The sequence below is a fragment of the Lycium barbarum genome, chromosome 11, assembly GCF_019175385.1.
Source record: "Lycium barbarum isolate Lr01 chromosome 11, ASM1917538v2, whole genome shotgun sequence".
Classification (NCBI taxonomy): Eukaryota; Viridiplantae; Streptophyta; class Magnoliopsida; order Solanales; family Solanaceae; genus Lycium; species Lycium barbarum.
In genome coordinates this window covers 9,771,003-9,795,210 of record NC_083347.1, presented here as the reverse complement: position 1 = coordinate 9,795,210, position 24,208 = coordinate 9,771,003, and the positions used below count along the sequence as shown (strand labels likewise).

General features: G+C 34.7%; 1 protein-coding gene, 1 long non-coding RNA gene and 1 pseudogene across 2 annotated transcripts; all 3 read left to right on the top strand.

Annotated features, from left to right (window-relative positions):
* The first annotated feature begins 1,040 nt into the window (after nucleotides 1-1,040).
* Nucleotides 1,041-2,613, top strand: LOC132618673 (heavy metal-associated isoprenylated plant protein 16-like). The gene is made up of 3 exons (XM_060333692.1): nucleotides 1,041-1,273; nucleotides 1,494-1,578; nucleotides 1,982-2,613. Exons 1-3 carry the CDS (start codon nucleotides 1,268-1,270, stop codon nucleotides 2,224-2,226), a joined length of 336 nt encoding a protein of 111 aa, XP_060189675.1. The 5' UTR covers nucleotides 1,041-1,267; the 3' UTR covers nucleotides 2,227-2,613.
* A 4,569-nt stretch (nucleotides 2,614-7,182) lies between these two features.
* Nucleotides 7,183-9,469, top strand: LOC132618548 (uncharacterized). Its single transcript, XR_009574167.1, has 2 exons — nucleotides 7,183-7,974; nucleotides 9,177-9,469. It is a non-coding gene; the product is annotated as an uncharacterized LOC132618548 (long non-coding RNA).
* A 13,805-nt stretch (nucleotides 9,470-23,274) lies between these two features.
* Nucleotides 23,275-23,960, top strand: LOC132619405 (glucose-6-phosphate/phosphate translocator 2, chloroplastic-like; annotated as a pseudogene).
* Nucleotides 23,961-24,208: the final 248 nt, after the last annotated feature.

Below are 24,208 nucleotides of genomic sequence, written 5' to 3'. Positions count from 1 at the left end.
GCAATAAGCCCCTCTTATAGCCGGTTTGACCAAGCTTCTAAAATCAGCTTATTTTGAAGAAAAAAATAAATCAAAAGTGTTTTTCAAAAAAGTATTTTTTGTGAGAAGTAGTTTGTGTTTGGCCAAACTTTTAAAAAATATTTTTCAAAAAAGTGCTTATGGAGAAAAGCTACTTTTTTTAGCTCCTGAAAAAATATTTTTGTTACTCCCCAAAAACACTTATTTTCTCGCAAAAGCTTGGCCAAATGCCTCATTTTTTAAAAATGAGCACTTTTTTAGAAAAATAAACCTGGCCAAACAGGCTATTAGTAAATTAATAATTCAAACAATATCATACGTGTTAAGTTTATAATCACAAGATTCAAATGACATATTAATACATTATAAACATCTTTACTTTAGGACCACAACATTCAAAAGCCTCATTTTATTTTTTTAAGCTCCTTATATAGTCAAACTAAGACATAAATTAGAACGGGGATCATTAAAATTGAGTGTGAGTTGTAGTTGTTTACCATTTTTTTGTCCAAGTTCATTCATTTTAATAGACGTGCTGCAGCTCTCCTTTTTCTTTTGATTGGAGACGTGTACTAACTTATGCCATCCTTCTGCTCTTCCTCTAAATTCCAACCAATACATAAAAATCCCAACCACTATATTTAATTTATGGACACTATATTTAAAGATTACAGTTCAAAAATGTCGTTTCCTAAAACACATTAAAAATGTCCTTACTAATCTATGGACCACTATATTTAAAGATTACAATGTCAAAAATGTCCTTTCTGAAAACACGTTAAAAATGTCCTTTCTAATCTATGGACCACTATATTTAAAGATTACGGTGTCAAAAATGTCGTTTCCTAAAACACATTAAAAATGTCCTTACTAATCTATGGACCACCATAGTTAAAGATTTCAGGGTCAAAAATGTCCCTATTTTTAATGTGCTTTAAGAAATAGTAAGGACATTTAAGGAAAAAACAAAGGGTTCATCATGCATCATACATCAAACTATTAAGTCATCTTCCCGACGAAAGAGAGACGATATATGATAAAATTATTTTTATACAACAAGTACTAGGTGTTCTGTTTGAGTTCAATGTACCTACTCCTAACTATCTATAAATACTAGTACAGAGCAGAAGCCATTTTCCTAGGCAATTCCTCAGATATTTCAACAATTACAGATCTCTTTCCTCTCTCGCCATTCTCCCCTGCCGAATTATAGTAATTGCGAAGCAAGTTTTCCATCAAATCTACAAAAATGAAGGTATATGCATGTCTTAATCTGTTATTAATAAGTTCCAAACGTCTGTTTTTTCTTTCACGACCAGTCAAATACTGACACATAAATTTGGACGAAGGAAGTAATTGTAATCTAAGTTTTGACTCTAAGAAAATTATACCAGGCTATAATTCTTATGCTTACATTTTTTGGTAATAGTTTAGGTAATTTTGATTACTGACATATGTGCTCTTGATTTGGGCAGCAAAAGGTGGTTATCAGATTATCTTGGCAGGGAAATGATCAGGAAAGTCGGTCAAAGGCCGTCGAGACTGCTGTTTCTCGGCCAGGTACTTAATAAATCCCTACTTTCAATTCTTGATTTTAATTATTTCAATAAAAATCTTTACCAAAGTCATTAATAAGAAAGGAAGTTGATCAGGACTCTAAACTTCCGTATATCCTGTGTGAGCTGCTGCCAAACTGATAGGTTTAGAGTTTTTTTTTTTTTTTTCTGGAAAATACTGGCTACTGCTTGACTGAGGTTGGACTATATCTTAGTCTTTTATTTGTGCTGTAATGCTTCATTGGTAATAAAGTTTGTTTTATTAACAAATAAATTAAGTTAAAATTGATTTTTCTCAGCCAGGTACTAGCTAGCTAAGTAGCTAGTCTCCATTTGTTCATAAATTCTTATGGTTTCAATCTAAATCTTGTCAAACTAATTAATAAGATGGATTTTTTGGATGTTAGGGGTGGAATCAGCAACTCTTCAAGGGGACGGAAGAAATCAATTAGAAGTTGTGGGTGAGCAGATTGGCGCGGTGACACTGACAAAATTGCTCAGGGAGAAATTAGGCCAGGCGGAATTGGTGAGCGTTGGCCCTGCTACTGCTGCTGGCAATAAAGATAGTGCTATTGCTATTGCTGCTGCTGCTGCTACTGCTGCTGGTGCTGCTGCTACTGCTACTGCTACTGCTACTGCTGCTGACAATTAAGCTCTGACATAAAAGCTTCAGTTGTGCCTGTGACAATACAGTCACAACCATATTACTACCCCTATTATGCGGCACCTCAACATCCAATTTACCAAGTCAGAGATTCATATCAACGAGAAGGCTGCTCAATTATGTAAACGTCATATATATATATATATATATAGTGCATTATGATTCTACTTGAAATAACGTGCATCTTGAACCACATACTCTGCAGATGGTCAAACGGCACAACAGAGTAGCAATGAAGTCCTGACCTTTCTTTATGGAGAGATTACCATTTTTAGTTTTTCATTCTTCGGTTTTATAGTTATATCTTTATTTTGGGTGAGAAACTCAGAAATGCGTGACGAGAAATAAAAGAGATTGATTTTATTTGATAAGAAATGGCTTCCAAGAACTGCTTTATTAGTTTCATACATATGGGTACGCTTTAGCTATATTGACATACTTATGTAACAATTTATAATTTGAATAAAAGAAAATTTTCTTATATTTTATCTTATCATCTTTTAGGGGTAAAAATAAAAATCTTTCCAGAAATTTGTCATAGCACTGAGAAAAATTGTAACGGGCCACGAACCACCGAACTAGCAACTATTGGGGATTCTGCTTCTATGGTCCAACTTACCCTATGACGCATATAATTGGAAAGTACGGTCTTTAAATTTTGCCCCTCATATTTAAAATCTTTAAATTTTGCCCTTCGGTTAAAATTCATGGATTTCAGGTTCAAACTCCCATTCAGTCAAAAATTTAAAAAAAAATTACAAGACAGAGTTTAAATTTCGCTACCGGCATACACTTGTTGGGGAATTACTAAAGTTATGCCGGATCCGGCATACTTATGCCTTATGGGCAGACTTGGTATAAGTATGCCGGATCCGACATAACTTTGGTAATTTCTTCACAAGTTTATGCCGGATCCGGCATACTTATGGCAAACTTTTAATGGGAAAACTTTTAGTTAAGCCTTAACTAAAAGTTTTTTCCTAGTTATGTCTTATGGGACAGACTTTTAGTTAAGGCATAACTAAAAGTATGCCCATAAGGCATAACTTTTTCTTAAGACATAGACTTTGTCTTATAAGACAAATTTTTAGTTATGTCTTAAGGAAAAATTCCGTCTTATGGGGTATACTTTTAGTTATGCCCTATGGGGCATACTTTTAGTTGTGTCTTGACTAAAAGTCTGCTCCATAAGGCATAACTAAGAAAAGACTTTTAGTTAAAGTTTAACTAAAAGTTTGACCATAAGTATGCCGGATCCGACATAAACTTGTTAAGGATTTACCAAAGTTATGCCGGACCCGGTATACTTATGCCAAGTCTGCTCATAAGGCATGACTATGCCGGATCCGGCATAACTTTGGTAATTCCTTAATAAGCGACCCAAACCTTGCATTTCATTTTTTTAAATTTATGCTTGAGCGGAAATTCGAACTCAGAACCTCATGATTTCTGCGTGAACGCTCAGAATTACAATGCGAAGGGTAAAAATTAAAGACCAGCAATATGAGAAGCATAATTTAAAGATCGCAAATATAAGGGGTAAAATTTAAAGGTCACCCCAAAGGAAGGGCAATCCGCGCGAAAAAAAAAATGAAAGTACAGTGTGTATGAAAGTCCTTGGCCCATATTTGAACATGACGTGCCACAGACCTTAATTTTCGAGTCATTATGCTCCTATAAAGTGTATGTAATCCTATGGTCCTAAGTCCTAACTCGGGTCCGCAACTTAAATGACCTAAAAAATAAGTTTGGATACCAAAATAATTCATTAAGTAAAAAGTAATCAAAATACTTTTTGCGCATTAATTTAGTGCGCACGACTTAACTGTACTTTACAGTTAGGTCCTATTGCTCACAAAATTAGTGCGCAAAAGGAGTTATTTCATTTTTCCCACAGTTGTGTAATTTCATGTTTTTTTTCCATACTTTGACCAAAGATTAGTCATGTTTCAAAACACCAGAATATCAATATTTTATATAGAACCTGATATCTTTTTCTGCGAACAATAATGCAGGCTCAATACATCAAATATGCTTAAACGTTTGGATCGTCGTTTTAGGGGTTGTAAAGGGCTCCGAAGTAAGTATTATTTGTTTGGAAACTTGTTATCTTTAGGTTTAAGTGTTTTATTTTATAAGGTTTTGTTATAAGCGTTTTATTATTTAGTTAAGGCATTACATTATTAAGGATATGTCGAGATTTTTTTATTTTTTTTTTTGCCGTTAATAATTCAAGACAATTTGAATACATCAAGAAGAATTAAAATACATTCATAATTTAAGGCAATTCCAATACATCAAGAAGGATTAAAATACATTCATAATTCAAGACAATTTTCAACCACTGGAGGCTCTTCCACTACGAGAAGTTCTTCCACCACCAGAGGTACTTGCACCACCACAGCCCCGTAGGTGACACAAAAGCTTATCATGACCAAACTCCTTACACGTTGAGCATCTTCGAGAGTATGTCCTATCTGGAACCATCCATTTGATTGGAATCCGAGTTCGTGCTTTAACATAAATTTTACAAATATACTCCTTGTTAGCAATCATTGAAAATGGCTCGTTTGGCCAATAAGATTGATCACCAAGCAGGTAGAAACCTCCAGCATATGCTTTAAGATAATTTTCGACGTTGTATTCGGATGCCGCATAAGTGGATATCGTTTTTCTTATTGTCTCAAAACACTTGATGGCATGAAAACACAACATGTGATATGATTACCACTTGCTTAACCACTATTTTTTCTAGTTGAAGCTATCTTATCATCTTTAAGAAAAGAAAAAAAGCCTACAGTAGACATTCATAAAAAGTGAGATGAGTAGAAATCTGAAAAATATGATAGGTTACCTGCATAAAATACTAAGTACTTTGTTAGTATGAAAATATTTTACACTTTTGTATATAATATAAACTCCTAATGCATCAAACAACTGCTTTTCCCCTTCCTTGGCTAAAAAGTCTTAAATTGTTCTGTTCTTTAAAGTTTGTTACTCTCTCCCTGGTAAAAGAAGTATCTTTTTCTATACTTAGAACCTATTTGGATCGATTTATTTTAGGTGCTTATAAGTTAAAATAGCTTTTAAACGTTTTTGATGAGTTTGGATAAAATTAAAAAAAATGCCTTTAAGAGTTTATTTTTAAGTCAAAATGACAAAAATAAGTCATAAGTTAGAATTTTTAACTTATGACTTTTGGCTTATAAGTCAAAAGCAAAAAGCCCCTCTTATAGCATGTTTGGCGAGACTTCTAAAATCAGCTTACTATGAAAAGTTCTTTTTTCAAAAGTGTCTTTCAAAAAATTATTTTTAGTGAGAAGCAGTTTGTGTTTCGCCAAATTTTTAAAAAGTGCTTTTGTACATATTTTTTCAAAAGTGTTTTTCAAAAAAGTGCTTCCGGAGAAAAGCTACCTTTTTAGCTCTTGAAAAACTTTTTTTGCTACTATCCAAAAACACTTATTTTCTCACAAAAGTTTGGTCAAATGCCTCATTTTTTAAAAATAAGCATTTTTTGAGAAAAATAAATTTGGCCAAACAGGCTATTAATAAGTTGACAATTCAAACAATATCATACATGTCAAGTTTATAACCATAAAATTCAAATGACATATTCATACATTATTAACATCTTTAATTTAGAATCATAACATTCAAAAGTCCCTCTTTATTAGTCAAACTAAGACATAAATTAGAACGGGGGTCATTAAAATTGAGTGTGAGCTTTAGTTATTTGCCATTTTTTTTCCAAGTACATTCATTGTAACCACCATCCTCCCATGTTGGGTTGTCATACTTATCAATACTATCAAGATTGTAAACAACACGTGGACACTGCATGTAGTAAATTTTTAAACCCGTGTGGTTGACTTGCTTTTTGTCTATAATTAAGCAAGAGCAATATTATATTATCTTATGTCTGAACACGCCTCTAGGATATTTAGAGAAACGATGGAGTTAAGACATATTTAATTATGAGCAAAGGGTCAAACTAGAATAATTTCACGAGAGCACCTCCCGTTTAAATGAAATGAAATAACAAGCTTCCCTCAATGCTTATTGCCTTTTTTTTTTTTTTTTTTTTTTTTTTAATTTATTGCAATATTAATTAGAGTTTGATTTTCTTTTCAACAAAAGGAACAGCCATTTCATTAAGGACATCATATGTTCAAAAGAGTTAGCAGTGCCACTTACAAACCAATTTGGGAACATCGTCTCCTAAAAACACCATGAACCAAAGAAATTTGTGTAATATCCGAAGGAAACATGAAAAAGAAAATACAATAGAAGAACGTATTTCCCTTTTTAAAAATAACACTAATTAATACTCCCTCCCATTCAAAAAAGAGTATCTACTTAGCCTTTGTTTTTATTTTTTTTGTTAAAAAAAAAAGAGTGTTCACTTACCGAGTCAAGAAAGAATTAACCTTATTTTTTCGAATTTGCTCTTGTTAACACCCAATTTTGTCCCTCCTTTAATCCAATTTATTTTCTTGGGCTTCTAAATTTATCAACGAGTTAAATACTTTGTTTTCATCACTATTTTTATTGCTACTACTATTAATATTGTTATCCTTCTTATTACTTTCATCTTCATTATTTTACTATCAACATTACTAGTAACTTTTTACTTTCATCTTCACTATTTTATTATCAACATTACTAGCATTACTTTATCACAATTTTTAATGGTTCGTCATTATTTCATTTTCGAATTTGTACTCGTTAAATTAATTATAAGTCAATACTTTATTAAGTTTTTATTTTCTACATATTAATCACTAATTGTCATCACAATATATATACAAGTTAATCACTTAAAAGTTAATTACTAAGAAGCCCAAAGAAAATTAAGTTGAAGGAAGAAAAGGCCATGGAAATTCGACCATATGGAGCCCAAATCGCGGCCCAAACAAAGCATTCTCATCAGCAGCCCATCTTACACTCAACCCAACCCATAATTATTTTAACACACTCCTTAACCCTAAAAACAAAGAGGAGCCGCACGGATCTCTCCCTCATCTTTCCTCTTTCAAACAAAGATTCATTTTTCCACAACAATGGCAGACTTTTGCTACCCCATTTTGGTGCAAGTCTCGACTCAGCAAACACAAGAAGGCAACAAGCATTTCGAAATCTTATTTTTCTACAAACGGAATCGAACAGCAGAGATTCAATCCTAATCCCAAAACAAACACAACTTTTGTCTTCTTCCTATTTTTATGAAGGTTTCGATTTTCGCTAGCCATTGCCAGTTGTGGATGTGCCTATTTGGGTACAAGCTTTCAACTTTTGACGAAGTTCGTGACCTCATCTCCATACGCTGTCCTTAAGGAGATTTGGTTAGAGCAAAGAGCCAAAATAATTTTTCAGAGAAATTGATGTTGCAAACGGCTACATTTCAAATCCGACCTTGAAATCCCGCTCAAAATCATTAACCCTAGCACTTTTCTCCCACCTATACATACATCTCTAACTCCTAAGCCAAAGAGGGGGGACGGGAGATTTACCATAGTTTAATGGTCAAAACTATTATTTAAAGGAACTTTGAGCCGCCTTGAAAGAGACCTCTACTCTTCCTACGGTTGTCATCTCTAAAACCCAAAGAAATCCTCCTTTCTGTTTCGGTAGACTCTAGCTGTAACAGAGTTATTGTTTGCGTCGAGGTTCCGATCTCTCCCTAACTAGAGAGTAGATTCGAGGCCCCGACGTCCTATTTCACTGCACCCAAAACAGGTCGGCGTAGTCTCTTTTGTTTCAAATCTAAAATTTCTGATATATTCATGTTCTGTCATGTGTGTTGAGACTGTCGGGTTTTTTCAGATTTTTATGTGTTAAATATCATAAAAAAAATTTAGTGTCTGCTTTCTGATTATTGATGATGTTTAAATATAAGATATAAATCTGTACTTAGTAGCTTGATTTATGTAGTCGATGTCACTTAGGTTATGGTATCTAACCTGTTTGCGATTAGATTATTTATCAACTTTATTACTTGTATCTCTTGTCGAGTCCATGAGAGCATGGTTATCATGGCAGCGTGAGCTTCCCTTCCATGTTCTTTTCTTACATATTTATTTTAGAACCTGGATTAACTAAGTTAAGGTTTTAAGTTTCCCTGTCAATCTGTTCTAATTGCTTGACTCTATTTCGAATAGATGATAAGTTGAATAAAACAAGATGACCTGTTAGTAGTTGTTATAATATGGGGGATATCATTTTACAGCTTAATTGTCAACTGAATCTTAGCTGAATATTGTGTTTGAATGTGAAGGTATGTTGATGTTGTATTAGTAAATATTGATACAAGTTTGGTCTTTTCTTTCACTTTCATCCGATAAGAATTCTATTTTAGGGAGTTGTAATGAACCTGTAATACTCTAACCTTTACCATTTTAAATAGAGATGAGGTTATGTGTTTCAAATGGTTGGCTTTACTTAATATCAGTTAGCATTATGTGTCTTTTTGAGTTGGATGAGGTATGTAGCAGTTCTGCGAGCTTTACTGAGCTGCTCACTTATATTAAGTTTTGCACGTGATTCTTTCACAAGAGCAGCGTAACTCAATATGATCTATGGCAGCTTGAGCTTTACACGTTTGACTAACATTGCATTAGGTGTTTGCGTATGAACAAGGTGGTCTAATATGTATTTGATGCATTATCTACTTTTGTTTTGTTTGTGATGTCCTGTTGACATTTTGCCTGAGATTATGGGTTTCAAATGATTGGCTTTACTTAATATCAGTTAGCATTAGGCGGCTTTTCTTGTGTTTCCCGTCATTATGATGTATGAGATAGTTGTATGAGATAGTTTAATATAATATTCTCACCAGGCGATTTTCAGCTTTGTTGTTTCATTTCCATGCCTATTAAAGATTTGGTCCCTTTGCTAACTCCTTCATTTTCTTCTTTCTCTTTGTTGCATGAACACTGAAGCCGAAGAGTTTCACTTTGAGACTCCACGACACCGCTGCCACACGAAGTCATATATCACCTTCTCTCGGTCCCTCTGTTAAATAGCGACATTGAAAGGATTTCCTCCTTTCGCAGGAGTCGGATTCTTCGAGTTGATTATTTTACCCCATCTCCATCTTGTCTTTTTATATGATTTGTTGTTTGTTGTTTGACTAAATTATCATTGTTTATTTTGGTCATGACTTTAACTGCATAAAACAGAGACTTCTTAGTATTTTGACCTTTAGCTAATAAATAGTTATTTTTCTAACTTTCGCAGTAAGAGTTTTAAACTTGTAAATGTCGCATGGTAAAACTGATTTCTTAAGATGTTAGTAAACATGGGAGTTTAAGCTTTGAATTAGAATTTGAACCAAATGACATTGGTTCGTAATTTTTTTTCATTGGATGTTCTGCCAAACTAAAGGTCTTTTTTTCTTAAAAAACAAACATGTTTTCCTAAACATTATACTTGCCAACTTTATACTCTATATTATATTTATACGCATATACTCAGACTACTATCACTTATCGTGATTTATAAAATGTTCACATTTTCGTATCAACCTTTAGTTCTAATTATTTAATTCCGGTCGGTTAACCATTTTTAATGCATCTTAAAGGATGCTTAACACCTTCCTTTTAGATTAATTGAATCTTTATCTAGGATTAAGTTTCGTAGATTTTAAAATGGAGTTAACTTTAGACAACCACTTTACTAATCTTTAGGTGTCTTAATTCACCATAAATAATTAGGTGGCGACTTCTTAACTTTAATTAATTCCGGAATTATCGAAATGTTGTAAACCATTTTGACTCCGGTTAGAATGGGGTATAACAGCCCTTATTAGGTGTTAAGTGATCAAATCCATTACCTATTGAATTAAGAGTAATTTAGTCAAATTATCTATTTTTATCCAGGAGTTGGTGTTTTTTTGAAAGGATGTGTAAATGACTAAGTGGACACTCTTTTTGAAACGGAGAGATTAATTTAAAAAGTAAAAGAAGGTATAATCAACAAGAAGCAAGAAATATTCAAATCCGAAAATTAAGTTCTTCAAATTAAAGAGAGATAGTTGTAATTTTAGGAAATAATGAAGATGCTAATTACTATATAATATAACCGAAAATTAAGTTCTTCAAATTAAAGAGAGATAGTTGTAATTTTAGGAAATAATGAAGATGCTAATTACTATATAATATAAGAGGGAACGTGAGGACTTTTGTAGTCCTCACAAGAGTTTCCCAAATTTTTAAATTTTTTTTAATTAATTACTTTTATGTCCTAATTTTATTTATTTAAGTAAATTTTTTGATTTTTTATTTTTAAGGTCTATTTTTCAAAAGCTATCGAACCTGAGGACTTTTGTAGTCCTCACAATAATTTCTAATTCTTTTAAAAAAAAATAATTAATTACTTTTAGGTCCTAATCTTATTTATTTAAGTCAATTTTTTTATTTTTTATTTTTAAGGTCTACTTTTCAAAAGCTATCGAACCTTCTACCTCATTTTTCATGTTCTTTGATTTTCTGGTTCGTGCTCGATATCCGCATTTAAGCCCAATTAATCTAGATAATTAGCACTGTATCGCGCCTATTCGGAGGGAACGCTTCCTCCAAAGATTTTTTCCATATCCATGTTCGAACTCCTAATCCCTAATTAAGAGAGGAACAGCTCCATCCGCTGCACAAGTTAAATTATGTATTTGTCTTAAAAGTTCATTAACTATGTATAGATTATTTATTTAGAACTAAATAACTTTAGAAAATTAGGATACATAAGTTATAAATGTCAAATTCTGGCTCCGCATTTGATTTGAAGTAAATAATTTTATCAAAATGGAAGTTAAAGTATTAAAGCAGTGGAATGAAAATTTTGTTTTTATATAATTACCCACTTGTGGGACTACAATGGGTATATGGTTGTTGTTGTTGTACACTTGTACTAACACAGATTATATTTTTTTAGTTAAAATATCTACTTTTATATCTTGAGTTTAAGCCCGGGCCTTAACGAACTCTCTAGAAAAGATGTTCTTTTTCAGTATACGGCTTGGATTGCCGACCACACTTCGCACTGCTATGACTTTCAAATCCTGGGAATTACTTCGAAGATGACTTAATAATTTATATATATATTCCAGAACGAAAAGGAAGATTAACTTTACGGCCTTCTAGGGACACAGATTATATAAAATTATGGATCATAAATCAAACTATTAAGTCATCTTCCTGACGAAAGAGAGACGATATATGATAAAATTATTTTTACACAATACGTACTACGGGTTCTGTTTGAGTTCAATGTACCTACTCCTAACTATCTATAAATACTAGTACAGAGCAGAAGCCATTTTCCTAGGCAATTCCTCAGATATTTCAACAATTACAGATTTCTTTCCTCTCTCGCCATTCTCCCCTGCCGAATTATAGTAATTGCGAAGCAAGTTTTCCATCAAATCTACAAAAATGAAGGTACATGCATGTCTTAATCTGTTATTAATAAATTCCAAACGTCTGTTTTTTCTTTCACGACCAGTCAAATACTGACACATAAATTTGGATGGAGGAAGTAATTGTAATCTAAGTTTTGACTCTAAGAAAATTATACCAGGCTATAATTCTTATGCTTACATTTTTTGTTGTAATAGTTTAGGTAATTTTGATTACTGACATATATGCTCTTGATTTGGACAGCAAAAGGTGGTTATCAGATTATCTTTGAGCCGAAATGATCAGAAATCTTTGAGCCGAAATGATCAGAAATGTCGGTCCAAGGCCTTCAAGATTGCTGTTTCTCAGCCAGGTACTTAATAAATCCCTACTTTCTTGATTTTAATTATTTCAATAAAAATATTTATCAAAGTCATTAATAAGAAAGGAAGTTGATCAGGGCTCTAAACTTCCGTATATCCTTTGTGAGCTGCTACCAAACGGATAGGTTTAGAGTTATTTCTTTCTTCTTCTTTTTTTGTTCTGGAAAATATTGGCTACTGCTTGACTGAGGTTGGACTGTATCCTTTAGTCTTTTATTTGTGCTGTAATTCTTCACTGGTAAAAAGGTTTGTTTTATTCACAAAAAAAAAATTTATGTTTCGGTTGGAATTTACGAAAAATACTCGATCATGAACACTTTAATAATTTCAGATAGCTTGAGGCATGTCAATTAAGACACTGTCCTTAAGAATATTTCACCAGTATAGGTGTATCTCAAGATTCAACAAGCTCTTCTAGTACAAAATTAGGAGCCAGAATTTAACAAAGATATAGTATTATAAAACCCAACAAAAGGAAATGAGAAGAAGATAAATTTTGGCTCTCCTCTGTATATGTCCACTATTCAAGGTGAAAGCAAAGGATGATAATTTATATGAAGATGTAGAAGGATGTTACGACGGATATTGTATCCATCAGACATGCACGTAAATGTCATTTAAAGCTAATAAAGGTTATTCAATGAGAGGAAATCAATGGTATGTTGTAATTACATGATATGAATTCAAAGGTTAATGAATGGCCAATCGTCTGTTATCACATAATGAAGGCTATTAAGGTTATTCAACAGTTTCTCAGCCAGGTACTAGCTAGCTCAGTAGCTAGTCTCCTTTTGTTTATAAATTCTTATGATTTCAATCTAAATCTTGTCAAACTAATTAATAAGACGGATTTTTTGGATGTTAGGGGTTGAATCAGCAGCTATTCAAGGGGACGGAAAGAACCAATTAGAAGTTGTGGGAGAGCAGATTGACGCGGTGACACTGACAAGTTCGCTCAGGAAGAATTTGGCGTAGGCGGAATTGGTGAGCGTTGGCCTTGCTGCTGCTGCTGGCAATAAAGATAAAAGTTCTGACATAAAAGCTTCAGTTGTACCTGTGACAATACAGTCACAACCATATTACTATCCCTATTATGCGGCACCTCAATATCTAGTTTACCAAGTTAGAGATTCATATCAACAAGGCTGCTCAATTATGTAAACGTCATATATATAGTGCATTATGATCCTACTTGAAATAACGGGCATCTTGAACCACATACTGTGCACTAAGATGGTCAAAACGGCACAACAGAGTAGCAATGAAGTCCTGACCTTTATGGAGAGGTTACCACTTTTAGTTTTTCATTTTTCGGTTTTGTGTTTATATCTTTATTTTTTGGTGAGAAATTCAGAAAGGCTTGATGAAAAATAAAGGAGATTGATTTTGTTTGATAAAGAAACGGCTTCCAAGAACTACTTTATTAGTCTACATACATATGCGTACGCTTTACCTATATTAACATACTTACGTAACAATTTATAATTTGAATAAAAGAAACTTTTCTTATATTTTATTTTATGATCTTTTAGGGGTAAAAATAAAAATCTTTCCAGAATTTGACATAGAACTAAGAAAAATTGTAACGGGCCATGAACCAAGAAACCGAATTAGCAGCGGGCAATTTGCACGATTGTCCTTTGTTGGGGGTGGTCTTTAGTTTTTGTCACTCAAATTGTTGGTCTTTAATTTTTACCCTTCGTCTAAAATACCCCAAGGTTCTAGGTTCAAACACCGGCTTAGTCATAAAAATAAATAACAAATCGCAAGGCAAGACTTTGCAAAAAGGTCTGCCTTATGCGGCAGACTTTGCCTTAAGGCATGACTAAAAGTCTACCCGAATTTTGCCTTACTCTTCGACAGACTTTTAGTTACGGCATAACTTTAAAGTTTGCCCCATAAAGCAGAGTTTTTCCTTGAGGCATTAATAAAAGTTGTAAAACTTACACAAATAACTACCTTTTAACAGCTTCTAACAAGCTATAACTATAAGTTGAAGATTTACAATTCGTAGCTGCTTTTGGCTGTATGTCAGTTGTATCTCGCGTTTTTGAAATACAGTGAAATACAGCGTGGCTGTTGAATAAAAAGAAAGGCTATATTTATGGAAATAAAAATCTTTTTCAAATTATATGGTAATTTGTATTAATGGTTCCATGATTCATGCAAACCTCATGAGGTTCCATTACAACTAACGTCTCTCTATCAAAATCACTCAATTCAAAAGTTTTTTACTGGTTTTTATTGTATTCGGTTGTATTTCGTGTTTTTGAAAGACACGAAAATACAAAATTTGGCAGAGTAAAAATAGGCTGTATTTATGGAACATATTCTCTTCTTTCATTTTAAATGGTAAGTCAAATTAAATCAACCATGTATCACGCAACGACTGAAGTTCCATAAAAACCCACGTTTCTCTCTCCAAATTGCTCCATTCCAAACTTTTAGAAATACTCCCAAATACCGAAAAATATACTTTCGAGTACAATGAAATATGGTTGATTGTTTAAGAAATATAAAATTGTAGTATGCGTATATACAATGGAATACAATGAAATGTATCAGAAACTGTGTCGTAAATTAGAAATACATTGAAATATAGCGAAATATACTGAAACAATACACTGAAATATACTGAAACAGTACATTGAAATATAGCAAAATATACAGAAATATACTGAAACCACCACAACCACAAACTCTACCGAACCACCACAACAACTAGAAAAACCCTCCTCCTTCCTCCGTCGCCTTTCTTCCGATCCACCATCCCGCTTCACTCCAAAAACCCTACCAAACCACCACAACAAACTGGAAAAAACCTCCTCCTTCTTCCGCCACCTTTCTTCGATCCACCACTGTCCTCCTTCACTCCAAAAACAATACCGAACCACCACCAAAAACCATTAATACATGAAACATATGGAGTTCAGATTTGAAAAGCTAGAACCTTGAGGTTTTTTTCGAGTTTGGGGATGGAGATGGAAGTAATAGTGATGGTGGTGGTGGCGGCTCCGGTGAAACCCACTGCTCCCTCTTTTTCAGATTTGGCGACGTTCCACCACCGTCACTGCCACCTCATCATCATCAATAACAGGGGCAATGGCAGCGACATCGACGACTTTAGCAGCCGTCGGAGTAAAGTCATGGTTGTTATTTGACTAGGAAGCAGCAACAACTTGTGCAACAACGATGTTGCTACAGTTTCTACGAGCTTTAACGCTCAGTTGCCTCACGAAGTTTGGCTGATGGAGAAGAGAGGCCGAAGGTAGAGAAAGAGAAGGAAGGAGGCGGCAGTGAGGGGAAGGGGAGAGAGGAGAGAGTTTTTTTTTTTTTAGAGTTTGGAGAAGATGATAAATCGTAAATGTGTAGTGAGGGAGAATAGAGAGGTACATGTATTTCAAAAGTTATTGGACCAGTTATGAAATGTAATTTTGAAAAAATAAAGCTACAAACATTAAATAAAAAATAAGGTAGTTATCATTCATAAATAAGTCTCAGAGGTAGCTATGGCAAGTAAATTTTCCATAAAAGTTTGCCTTGTAAAGCAAAGTTTATGCATTAAGGAAAAGTTGACTTTTAGTTATGCTTTAAGGCAAAGTATGCCGCATAAAACATAACTTCTTACAAAGCCTTGCCTTATGAAATTATTATTTTTACTAAGCGGGAATTTGAACCCAAAACCTCAGAGCATTTTCGGCCGCCTTTTCAAGCGAAGTGCAAAACATAAAGAACAACAATTTACGGGCCAAAATTTAAAGATCACCCCAAAAGAAGGTCAATTCGTGCAAAAAGTATTAAAAGCTATAGGGATTATGCTCCTATGGTCCAGCTTACCCTATGACGTATATAACTGCAAAGTACAGTGTCTATGAAAGTCCTTCGCTTTAAGCCTGGCAACCGGTTTAATTTAACCGGTTCAAAACCGGTAACCGGGCCGGTAAAACCGAAATCGGTGGAACCGGTTTACCGATTCCGGTTAACCATTTAAAACCTACCGGTTCGGTTTTGATTTTTTGGGACCGGAACCGATTAAACCGGTCAAAATAATTTTTTTTTTTTAAATTTGGCCATTAACTGTGTGGGCTGGATCGTTGGGCAACGGTCCATTTTGCAAAAATGGTTGTTGCCAACGGCTCCAAACTCCCCTTTTGGTCCCCTAGCCCCCCCAAACTTTTTTTTACGCTTTAACCCATCCCCCACCCCTATATAAGTCCTTCTTCATTTCCAATTTTAATCCACACCAATTCACTCTTCTCTTTCTCTCAATTATAGCTACTTTGCAACAATTAGCCATTTTAAATTTCTCTCAATTAAATATTATAATTTTTTGTTCTAGTTTCAATTATTAATTTTGTAATTATAATATTGTTGGTGGAGTTGGTGATTTTGCAACAATTCGAAGTAGCTTTGGTGGATTTGCAATTCTAGCAGCCTTCATTTTATTGGAAATTAATCCGGCAATTTGGTACCTTTGTTCCTGGTACCTTCGTTCCAACTCTATCTTTATTTTTCGCTATTTAATTTGTTGCAATTTATTTTCTTGTGATTTATTTGAGTGTAATTTAAATTAATTCTATTTAATATTGGCAAAGAGATTTAGACGTGGTGTCGGTAGTAGTGGTATTGTTAGGGGTGAGTTTAATGAGGAAACATTTGTGAACGAAACACCTAATTGAGGTATTGATGTTGGTGGAAATAATCCACTTTTAGATCATGAGGCAATGCAACAACATTATACCCACACTTTTAATTAAATTGACGATGATGATGAAACACATGCCTCCGAAAATCCCATAGGAGATACAGGTCCTGCACAATCACATACACAAGACAAACCTCCAAGAACTCGTTAGCCAACCGCTAAAATCTGGGGATTTATGACTAAGAATAAGGAAATACAAACACCTACATGCAATATATATAGACAAAAATTTGTTTTTAAGCAACAAACTAGTAAGGATGGTGAAACGGGTATACTAACGAATCATATGAAAAGTAAACATAACGATATTTGGGGAGAGCAAACGGGTTCAAATCTGGGGGGTATTTCAAATGACAATAGACCCACGAACCGGTAAAAATTTTAAGTATGACAAGAAAAAAAGAGCGTGTAGAAATAGCTAAAATGGTTGCTTTTGATGCTCTACCATTTTCCTTTCCTTCAGGTTTGGGGTTTGTTACTTATATTCAACATTGTTATAATCCGTTATTTGAGGGTATTACTAGAAGTACTTGTAGAGCGGATGTTATAGATTTGTATAAAAAATTTAGATTTTATTTGCGCCATGTATTTAATTCTTTAAATTGTAATGTTTCTCTTACCGTCGATTTGGGTCTTAGTCTTAACAAGTTAGATTTTTTTGTTATTACATGTCATTGGGTTGATGATAATTGGGTGATGTTGTTACACCTCTCGCTTTCGTGGTGGGAAGAACTTTCGGTTTCCTAGTCAAGTATGCCTTGAAATGGAAATTTATACCCGAGTGTTGAGATGCTAAGCATTTTATACCATGTATGGAGGTACTAGCGGGTATTCCAAGTGTAATAACCCGATATTTTTTAAGTGTTTAGAATTACTTCTGTATTTATAATTTATATAATTTTAACTGATTACATATCGAAGCGGGTATTGATTATATTCATATAATATGTATATATATGTAAATTTATTATAGGGATTTAATACTGGTATATATGTGATCTACCTATGAATAACTAGTGGTTGGTGGGTTAGATTTAATGATCGGTTAATCAAATAATGTTTTAAGAAAATAGTAAAGAGTGCATAGAATTTTACATTGTTATTCGACTAGGAAGCAGCAACAACTTGTGCAACAACGATGTTGCTATAGTTTCTATGAGCTTTAACGCTCAGTTTCCTCACGAAGTTTGGCTGAAGGAGAAGAGAGGCCGGAGATAGAGAAAGGGAGGGAGAGAGGCGGCAGTAAGGGGAAGGGGAGAGAGGAGAGAGAATTTTTTTTAGGGTTTGGAGAAGATGATAAATCTTAAATGTGTAGTGAGGGAGCATAGAGAGGTAGATGTATTTCAAAAGTTATTGGACCAGTTATGAAATATAATTTTAGAAAAATAAAGCTATAAAAATTTTAAAAAAAATAAGGTAGTTATTATTCATAAATAAGTCTTAGAGGTAGGTAGCTATGACAAGTAAATTTTTCAATAAAGAACGTGATGTTGGTTCCTTTATTTTAGTTTGGAGAAACAAAAGCATTACGGCACCAGCACTATTTGAAACCAAGCCACTGCTATTTCAATTCCATCCATTTATGATTGCGTGAGAATTTTCTTGGAAAGAAAGGGTTTTTGGTTTGGCTAGGGAATCAACAAAGAGATTAGGAGAAAACTTTCACATAGGCTTACAATTTTTGGGCGACAGCAAGTGTACGGTTAAGGTGAATTCTTTAGTCTTTGGTTTAAGTATCATTCTTGCTCTGCAAACAGTTATGTATGAGCTATATATAAAATATTGAGTTGAATGGCAATTTATGAGATATGTTTTTAATCTTTAATTTCAAGAACCGGAGTATAGAATGTTGAGATTTAGTTCTAAACTTAAAGTTATTGGATTAGTTTTTCTAGACTGATTTGGACCCGTCATTTATGTTATTGAATAGATTGAGGCTATTGGAGATCGTTTGAAGAGAATTTGGCGTTTCAAGAGAGGTTTGCATTTCGGTTATAAGGCAAGTGAGGCTTAAACTCTTAGTTTACTTTCTTTTTATAAAAAGCATATGGTTTGTGTTGTAAGTATGCATTTAAACCATTTAGTTTTTGTGAGTGGGCAAGCATGATCTAAATTAGATAATTTTCAAGTTCTAAATTAATGCATGTATGAGTCCTTTAGCGTAATTTCACTTAAATAGATACTATTTATATAAATGTAAAGTTTAGAAGTGGTAATGATTGGATGTATGTTCCACTTATCACATCTTCAGAGAGACATACTTCCACAGGTCCCATTGATGTTCGGTGAGAGATAGATGCTAGAATTTTAAGTGACCCGGGTAAGATGGGGGTAAATAATGCCCTCTCCGGAAAACGAGGTAAGACATAGACAAATACGTACTATGTCCCGTGAGCATAGATTTAGATTCAATGTATTTCATGAATTGCTTGGCAGGTTAAGATGGGGGTAAATAATGCCCTCTCCGGAAGACGGGGTAAGACATAGACAAATACGTACTATGTCCCGTGAGCATAGATTTAGATTCAGTGTATTTCATGAATTACTCGTTCGAGTAAGATGGGGGTAAATAATTCTCTCTCCGGAAGACGGGGTAAGACATAGACAAATACGTACTATGTCCCGTGAGCATAGATTTAAATTCAGTATATTTCATGTATTGCTCGTCTGGGTAAGATGGGGGTAAAGAATGCCCTCTCCGGAAGACGGGGTAAGATATAGACAAATACGTACTATGTCCCGTGAGCATATATTCAGATTTAGAGTATTTCTTGTTTTGCTTGTTTATGCTTCATGATTTCAGCTTTAGCTTCAGTGTTTGTATATATTTAATATACTTGTACTATGTAATTGCTTTTATGCATTATCAGGGATTTCAAAGACTTGCCCCAGGGGTAAGCTGAGAGTGTCGGTGATCTTGCTGGGTCTTTTAGACTCACGTTTGTTGATGTTGTATGTATGCAGGTGTGATTAACGGTGACCAGGTAGCTGATACTTGATTCATTCCCGCTTCGTTCCGTCTAGTTCAGTCGAGGTGAGCCACCATTAGATCATGGCGGTCTCTTCTTCTTTAGTTGAGTTAGTAGTATTCCGAGCTACGTCTCATACTTTTATATTTAGACTAGTAGTTCCATGACTTAGACATTTTTATGGGGTTTATGGGCAATACTCAGTATTTATATGTCGCTTCTGCACTTTTCTTTATATTGTGAGACTTTGCGTATTATTCATTTTATTCGTTAATTTTCGCATGATTAGCTTAGAGGGTTCGCCTTATGGGTAGAAGCTCGTCAAGTGCCCTGTCGCGGCCTGAGTGTCAGATTTGGGTCATGACAAACTTGGTACCAGAGCTTAGGCTTTAGAGTCCTGTGAGTCATGGAACAGTGTCCTAGTAGAGTCTTGTTTATGGATATGTTGTCAACCATATCTATAAACAAGAGGCTGCAGGGGCATTTTAGGAAGTTTCCCTTCTTTCTTTGATTCATCTTTCGTGCTATGGAGATTGAAGTAGGGACGACAACAATCTTTATTCTTCCTTCGTAAGCGACATTTGGGAGACACGTTCCATGGATTGCGAACCAACAATATAGGATGCCATAAAGAAGTGGTAAAGAAGTCTCAAGAGAGAAGTGACAGGTTTAAAGGACATGCCTAAATATATATAAAGAACAACCGGAGTCATAGTATTAGCCGCCAAGGCTGGAAGAAGTTATGAACGAGTTAATATAAAGTCTTTGGAGACTCAAAAGATTTAAGTTGAGTTCATGAGATAACACCTTAGTATGTCCCTTGAAGTGGGAGCAGAGGTACATTTTTAGTTAAGCGACAACTTTATCTATACAGTCAATAGCACATTCAAAAAAGGTATGTGAAAAGCAAGAATTATGGTTCATCCAAGTTATACTTGAGAAAATATCAACATACCACTATTTACAACTATATATACATTGATCACCAGTCTCAGTATAGCGGGTCATAATTGTCATCACAGTTTGTTATCCTTTATAGCTAGTAGGGAGTTGAAGTGCGAGATTCAGCATAACAGAGAGTACCTTCATTTATAACTAGTAAGACGTTGAGAATGAGACTAAGCGCATCACCAGGGCATGACTTCTATCACATCTTGAGTAAAACCTGAAGTATAACTACTACTGCACATATTTTGTAAAGATACGAGTTCAGAGAATGTTTGATACATTTAAAGGTAGGTGATATGACCGTTATCGATCATGGATTCCGATTCCTATAATCGATTCGATATGTGTACGCTTCATATAGCATGAGTTTGAGGAAAACAATCAAGATGTTGATAGTTTCCATATTTCTCATGGAAAGAGATGGAACTTGAGTTCTATATGAGTTAATATAGTTTCAGCCCTAAGAGGGGAAGTGCATTATGGTAGACCTTATGTGGTTTGTTATGTTGACTAGAAAGTCAAGTTTAGCATGGAGCAATGGGTTTAATCAAATTAGAACTTTATATGGAAGTGAGTTCACGGTTGCCTAGGGGCAAGGTTGGTCATTTATGACATGTTGAGTAAGATCGAGAAGAATGGGTTCGACGTATATAATTGTGTCAGCTTGAACACTAAAGTAGAGTGTTGACTCTCGAGACAGTCTCACAGGTTGCAAGTTTCCAAAGGGGATACTTCGGGGGTTACGAGAATCTAAAGAGGTAATAAAGGTCTAAGGTGATGTGTCTCCAGATCAACATACTTTTACACTGTCATATATGTCATTTTCATGAGTTGGAAGTGTTGGTGGATCAAATACGTGGGTTACCGACAAAAGTCTATTAGATCTAATAATTCACTACGGGGTGTAATTTGCCTCTTTGAGATCTACTTGGAGTCTGTCATAACTACTAAGAAATAAAAAGAGTTAGAGGTTTTGGAGATAATTTTCCAAGATCTGTTGAGGTCATGATAAGGGCTTTGGAATCTATGATATAAACAACATATGGTCAGTTATTGTGGATTCTAAGAACCAAGGGTTCGAGCCAGCATTGATACTCATATTGTAGCAACGAGCATTTGAGAGCAGTTTTATAGATACCGGGAGTACCTATGTGTTGAGTTCTTAGTAAGCAAGTTCTAGGTTTATACCATAGCATAATAGTATGAGTTCAGTTTAGATATAGGATTTAGATAGATCCTAAATAGATTGGCACAGTTCAGTACCAGATCGAAACACTACCACCGTGGGGGTACGCAACATTGTGTATCTAGCTAAATGTGATGATCGTCATCTGAAGGTGTTGACTATGACATCATTTTCGACTCAGTTGACTTAGATAAGTATTCAGTTCTGAAGAACAGTTGGGTGTTAGTTAAGTTGTCGAATATTTGAGATAATTTTGACGATAACTTCGGTGCTGGCATTAGCTAAAGGTTTAGAGAGGTGGACATTTGTGGCAGAATTCAGCCCACCGTTCAGCCAGAACGATGGTATCAAGTGTTATGGATACTGATGTGCGTTAATTGATGATATTTGGGGTCACCCGCTAATGAACGGTCTGAACAGGTTAATGGTGATACTTGGAAACTTTTTGAGGATGTCTAACTTTGACTTAGATAGTCATTGGAACGAAAAGTGGTTTAGCAAGAGTTTGCACGTAAGGATAGTGCGCATAAACCATGTCATTTGAGGATTTATATGTCTCTTTGTGCAGATATCATCCAACGCTAGAAATATTGCTTACCTGATGTAGCCGACCGGTGGGATCGTTATAGATTGAAATTTCTCCTCAATGATCGTCATGGTCCGGCTTGCTAACATCTTTGGAAGTGATGAAACAAAGGCTTGCTTGAGACCAGCTTCTCACATATTTGTCAAGAACTGCTCAAATTCCCAGACACTAATTTTACGACAAAGCAGCTCCAACAGTTTTTAGATGTGATTAATTATGTTAGAGATTTTATCCCTAATGTCTCTACATACATGATTGTATTTTTTATATACACTTTCATCACTTAACTATAATTAAGTTAACATGTATTTCACTTTTATTGCTTAATTGACACATCAATGCAATTTGATGTCAACACCACATGTGAGTAAATTTTCTCGCAACTGGTCTAGGGTATCATGAATTATCAGTGTTGTCCACTAGTTAAGTAGCTGGAGCTCAAGGGGACGAAGCTAAAGAATTAGGAATTAGTGTAATCGATCTTGGATAAGGTCAGTTTTTTTTTAAAAAAAATGCCTTAATACGGCTCAGACTAGGATGATCTTATGTTTCAGAACTTTCTAATACTATAGAAGATGGATAAAGAGTAAGCAGGGTCTAAATGTGAAAAATTGGAATTGTGATGGATATTAAAAGTTGAATAATGGGGGTAAAGTCTAGTCACGTGATAAACTAAAAAAAAAGGGGGGGGGGGGGGTTATAATCCAAATCTTGGGTTTTTATCATTGCTTCCAATTCCCCAAAACAAAGATTCAAAACTGGAATATTTTTTTTCTTTTTCAACCAAGAAACCTCTCTACATATCAAGAATTGGAAAGCCACTGATATGAAAAACATATGAAGTTGACAAATCACAGGCTTTGGATTTGAATGTTGAGTTACCAAAATGACACGTTGTTGCTCGGAGGGTTAAAACCAGCATATATTTTTGCTACATGGTGGGTTTTGAATGTTGTTTGTAACATATATAACAAGAACGTTTTAATGCTTATCCTGTACCCTGGTTGACTTCTACTCTGTCCCTTGCCACTGGTCCATCGATTATATTGGTTTTATGGGCTGCAGGAATTTTGCTGAATCCCCCCCCCCCACCCACCCACACACCCAAAAAAAAAACCTTGAGTTTGGAAGAATCTGTTTCCGGTTGTAGTTGCTCATACAATTGAGCATGTGGCATCCACTGTTAGTATGTACAAAGTTGCAGTTTCCTTCGCTCTGACAACAATCGAAAGTGATGAACCGACTTTTAACGTGTTGGTTTCAATGTTTTTGATTGGTAAGACTATCCCGCTTCCGATATATTTGTCGCCTCTGCCAATTGTTGGTGTTTGTGCACTTTCAGCTGCCACCGAGCTCAATTTCAACATGACTAGTTTTATGGGGGCAATGATATCTAATCTTGCATTTGTGTTCCGAAATATATTCTCAAAGATAGGAATGAAGGGGGAGTCTATGAGCGGGACTATTATGTGTGTTTGTGCGTTATGTCTCTGCTAATTCTTATACCTTTTGCAATTGCAATGGAGGGGCCCCAGATGTGGGCAGTAGGATGGTAAAATGCTCTCATATAGAATGGAACGCGCGACCCTTGATTCATCATTTTGAACACTCTTTGCCATTGATGGATGGAAAATAAAGGCATTTGTATCTAGCTATAAGGTAAACAAAATAAGTGATTAGCTAGCCATGATAACCGTCGTAAAGGGGTCGTAAGTGATGTTGCAAAGGAAGATTGATCAAAGTCAAAACTGTCAGAATTCCATCCAACCTCAACAAATTTAATCTTCAGTAAATAAGATGCAAT

Excerpts from the sequence above, each read along its gene's own strand:
- LOC132618673 (XM_060333692.1), top strand. Across the intron at positions 1,579-1,981 it reads GACTGCTGTTTCTCGGCCAG|GGGTGGAATCAGCAACTCTT; the intron begins GTACTTAATAAA and ends TTTGGATGTTAG.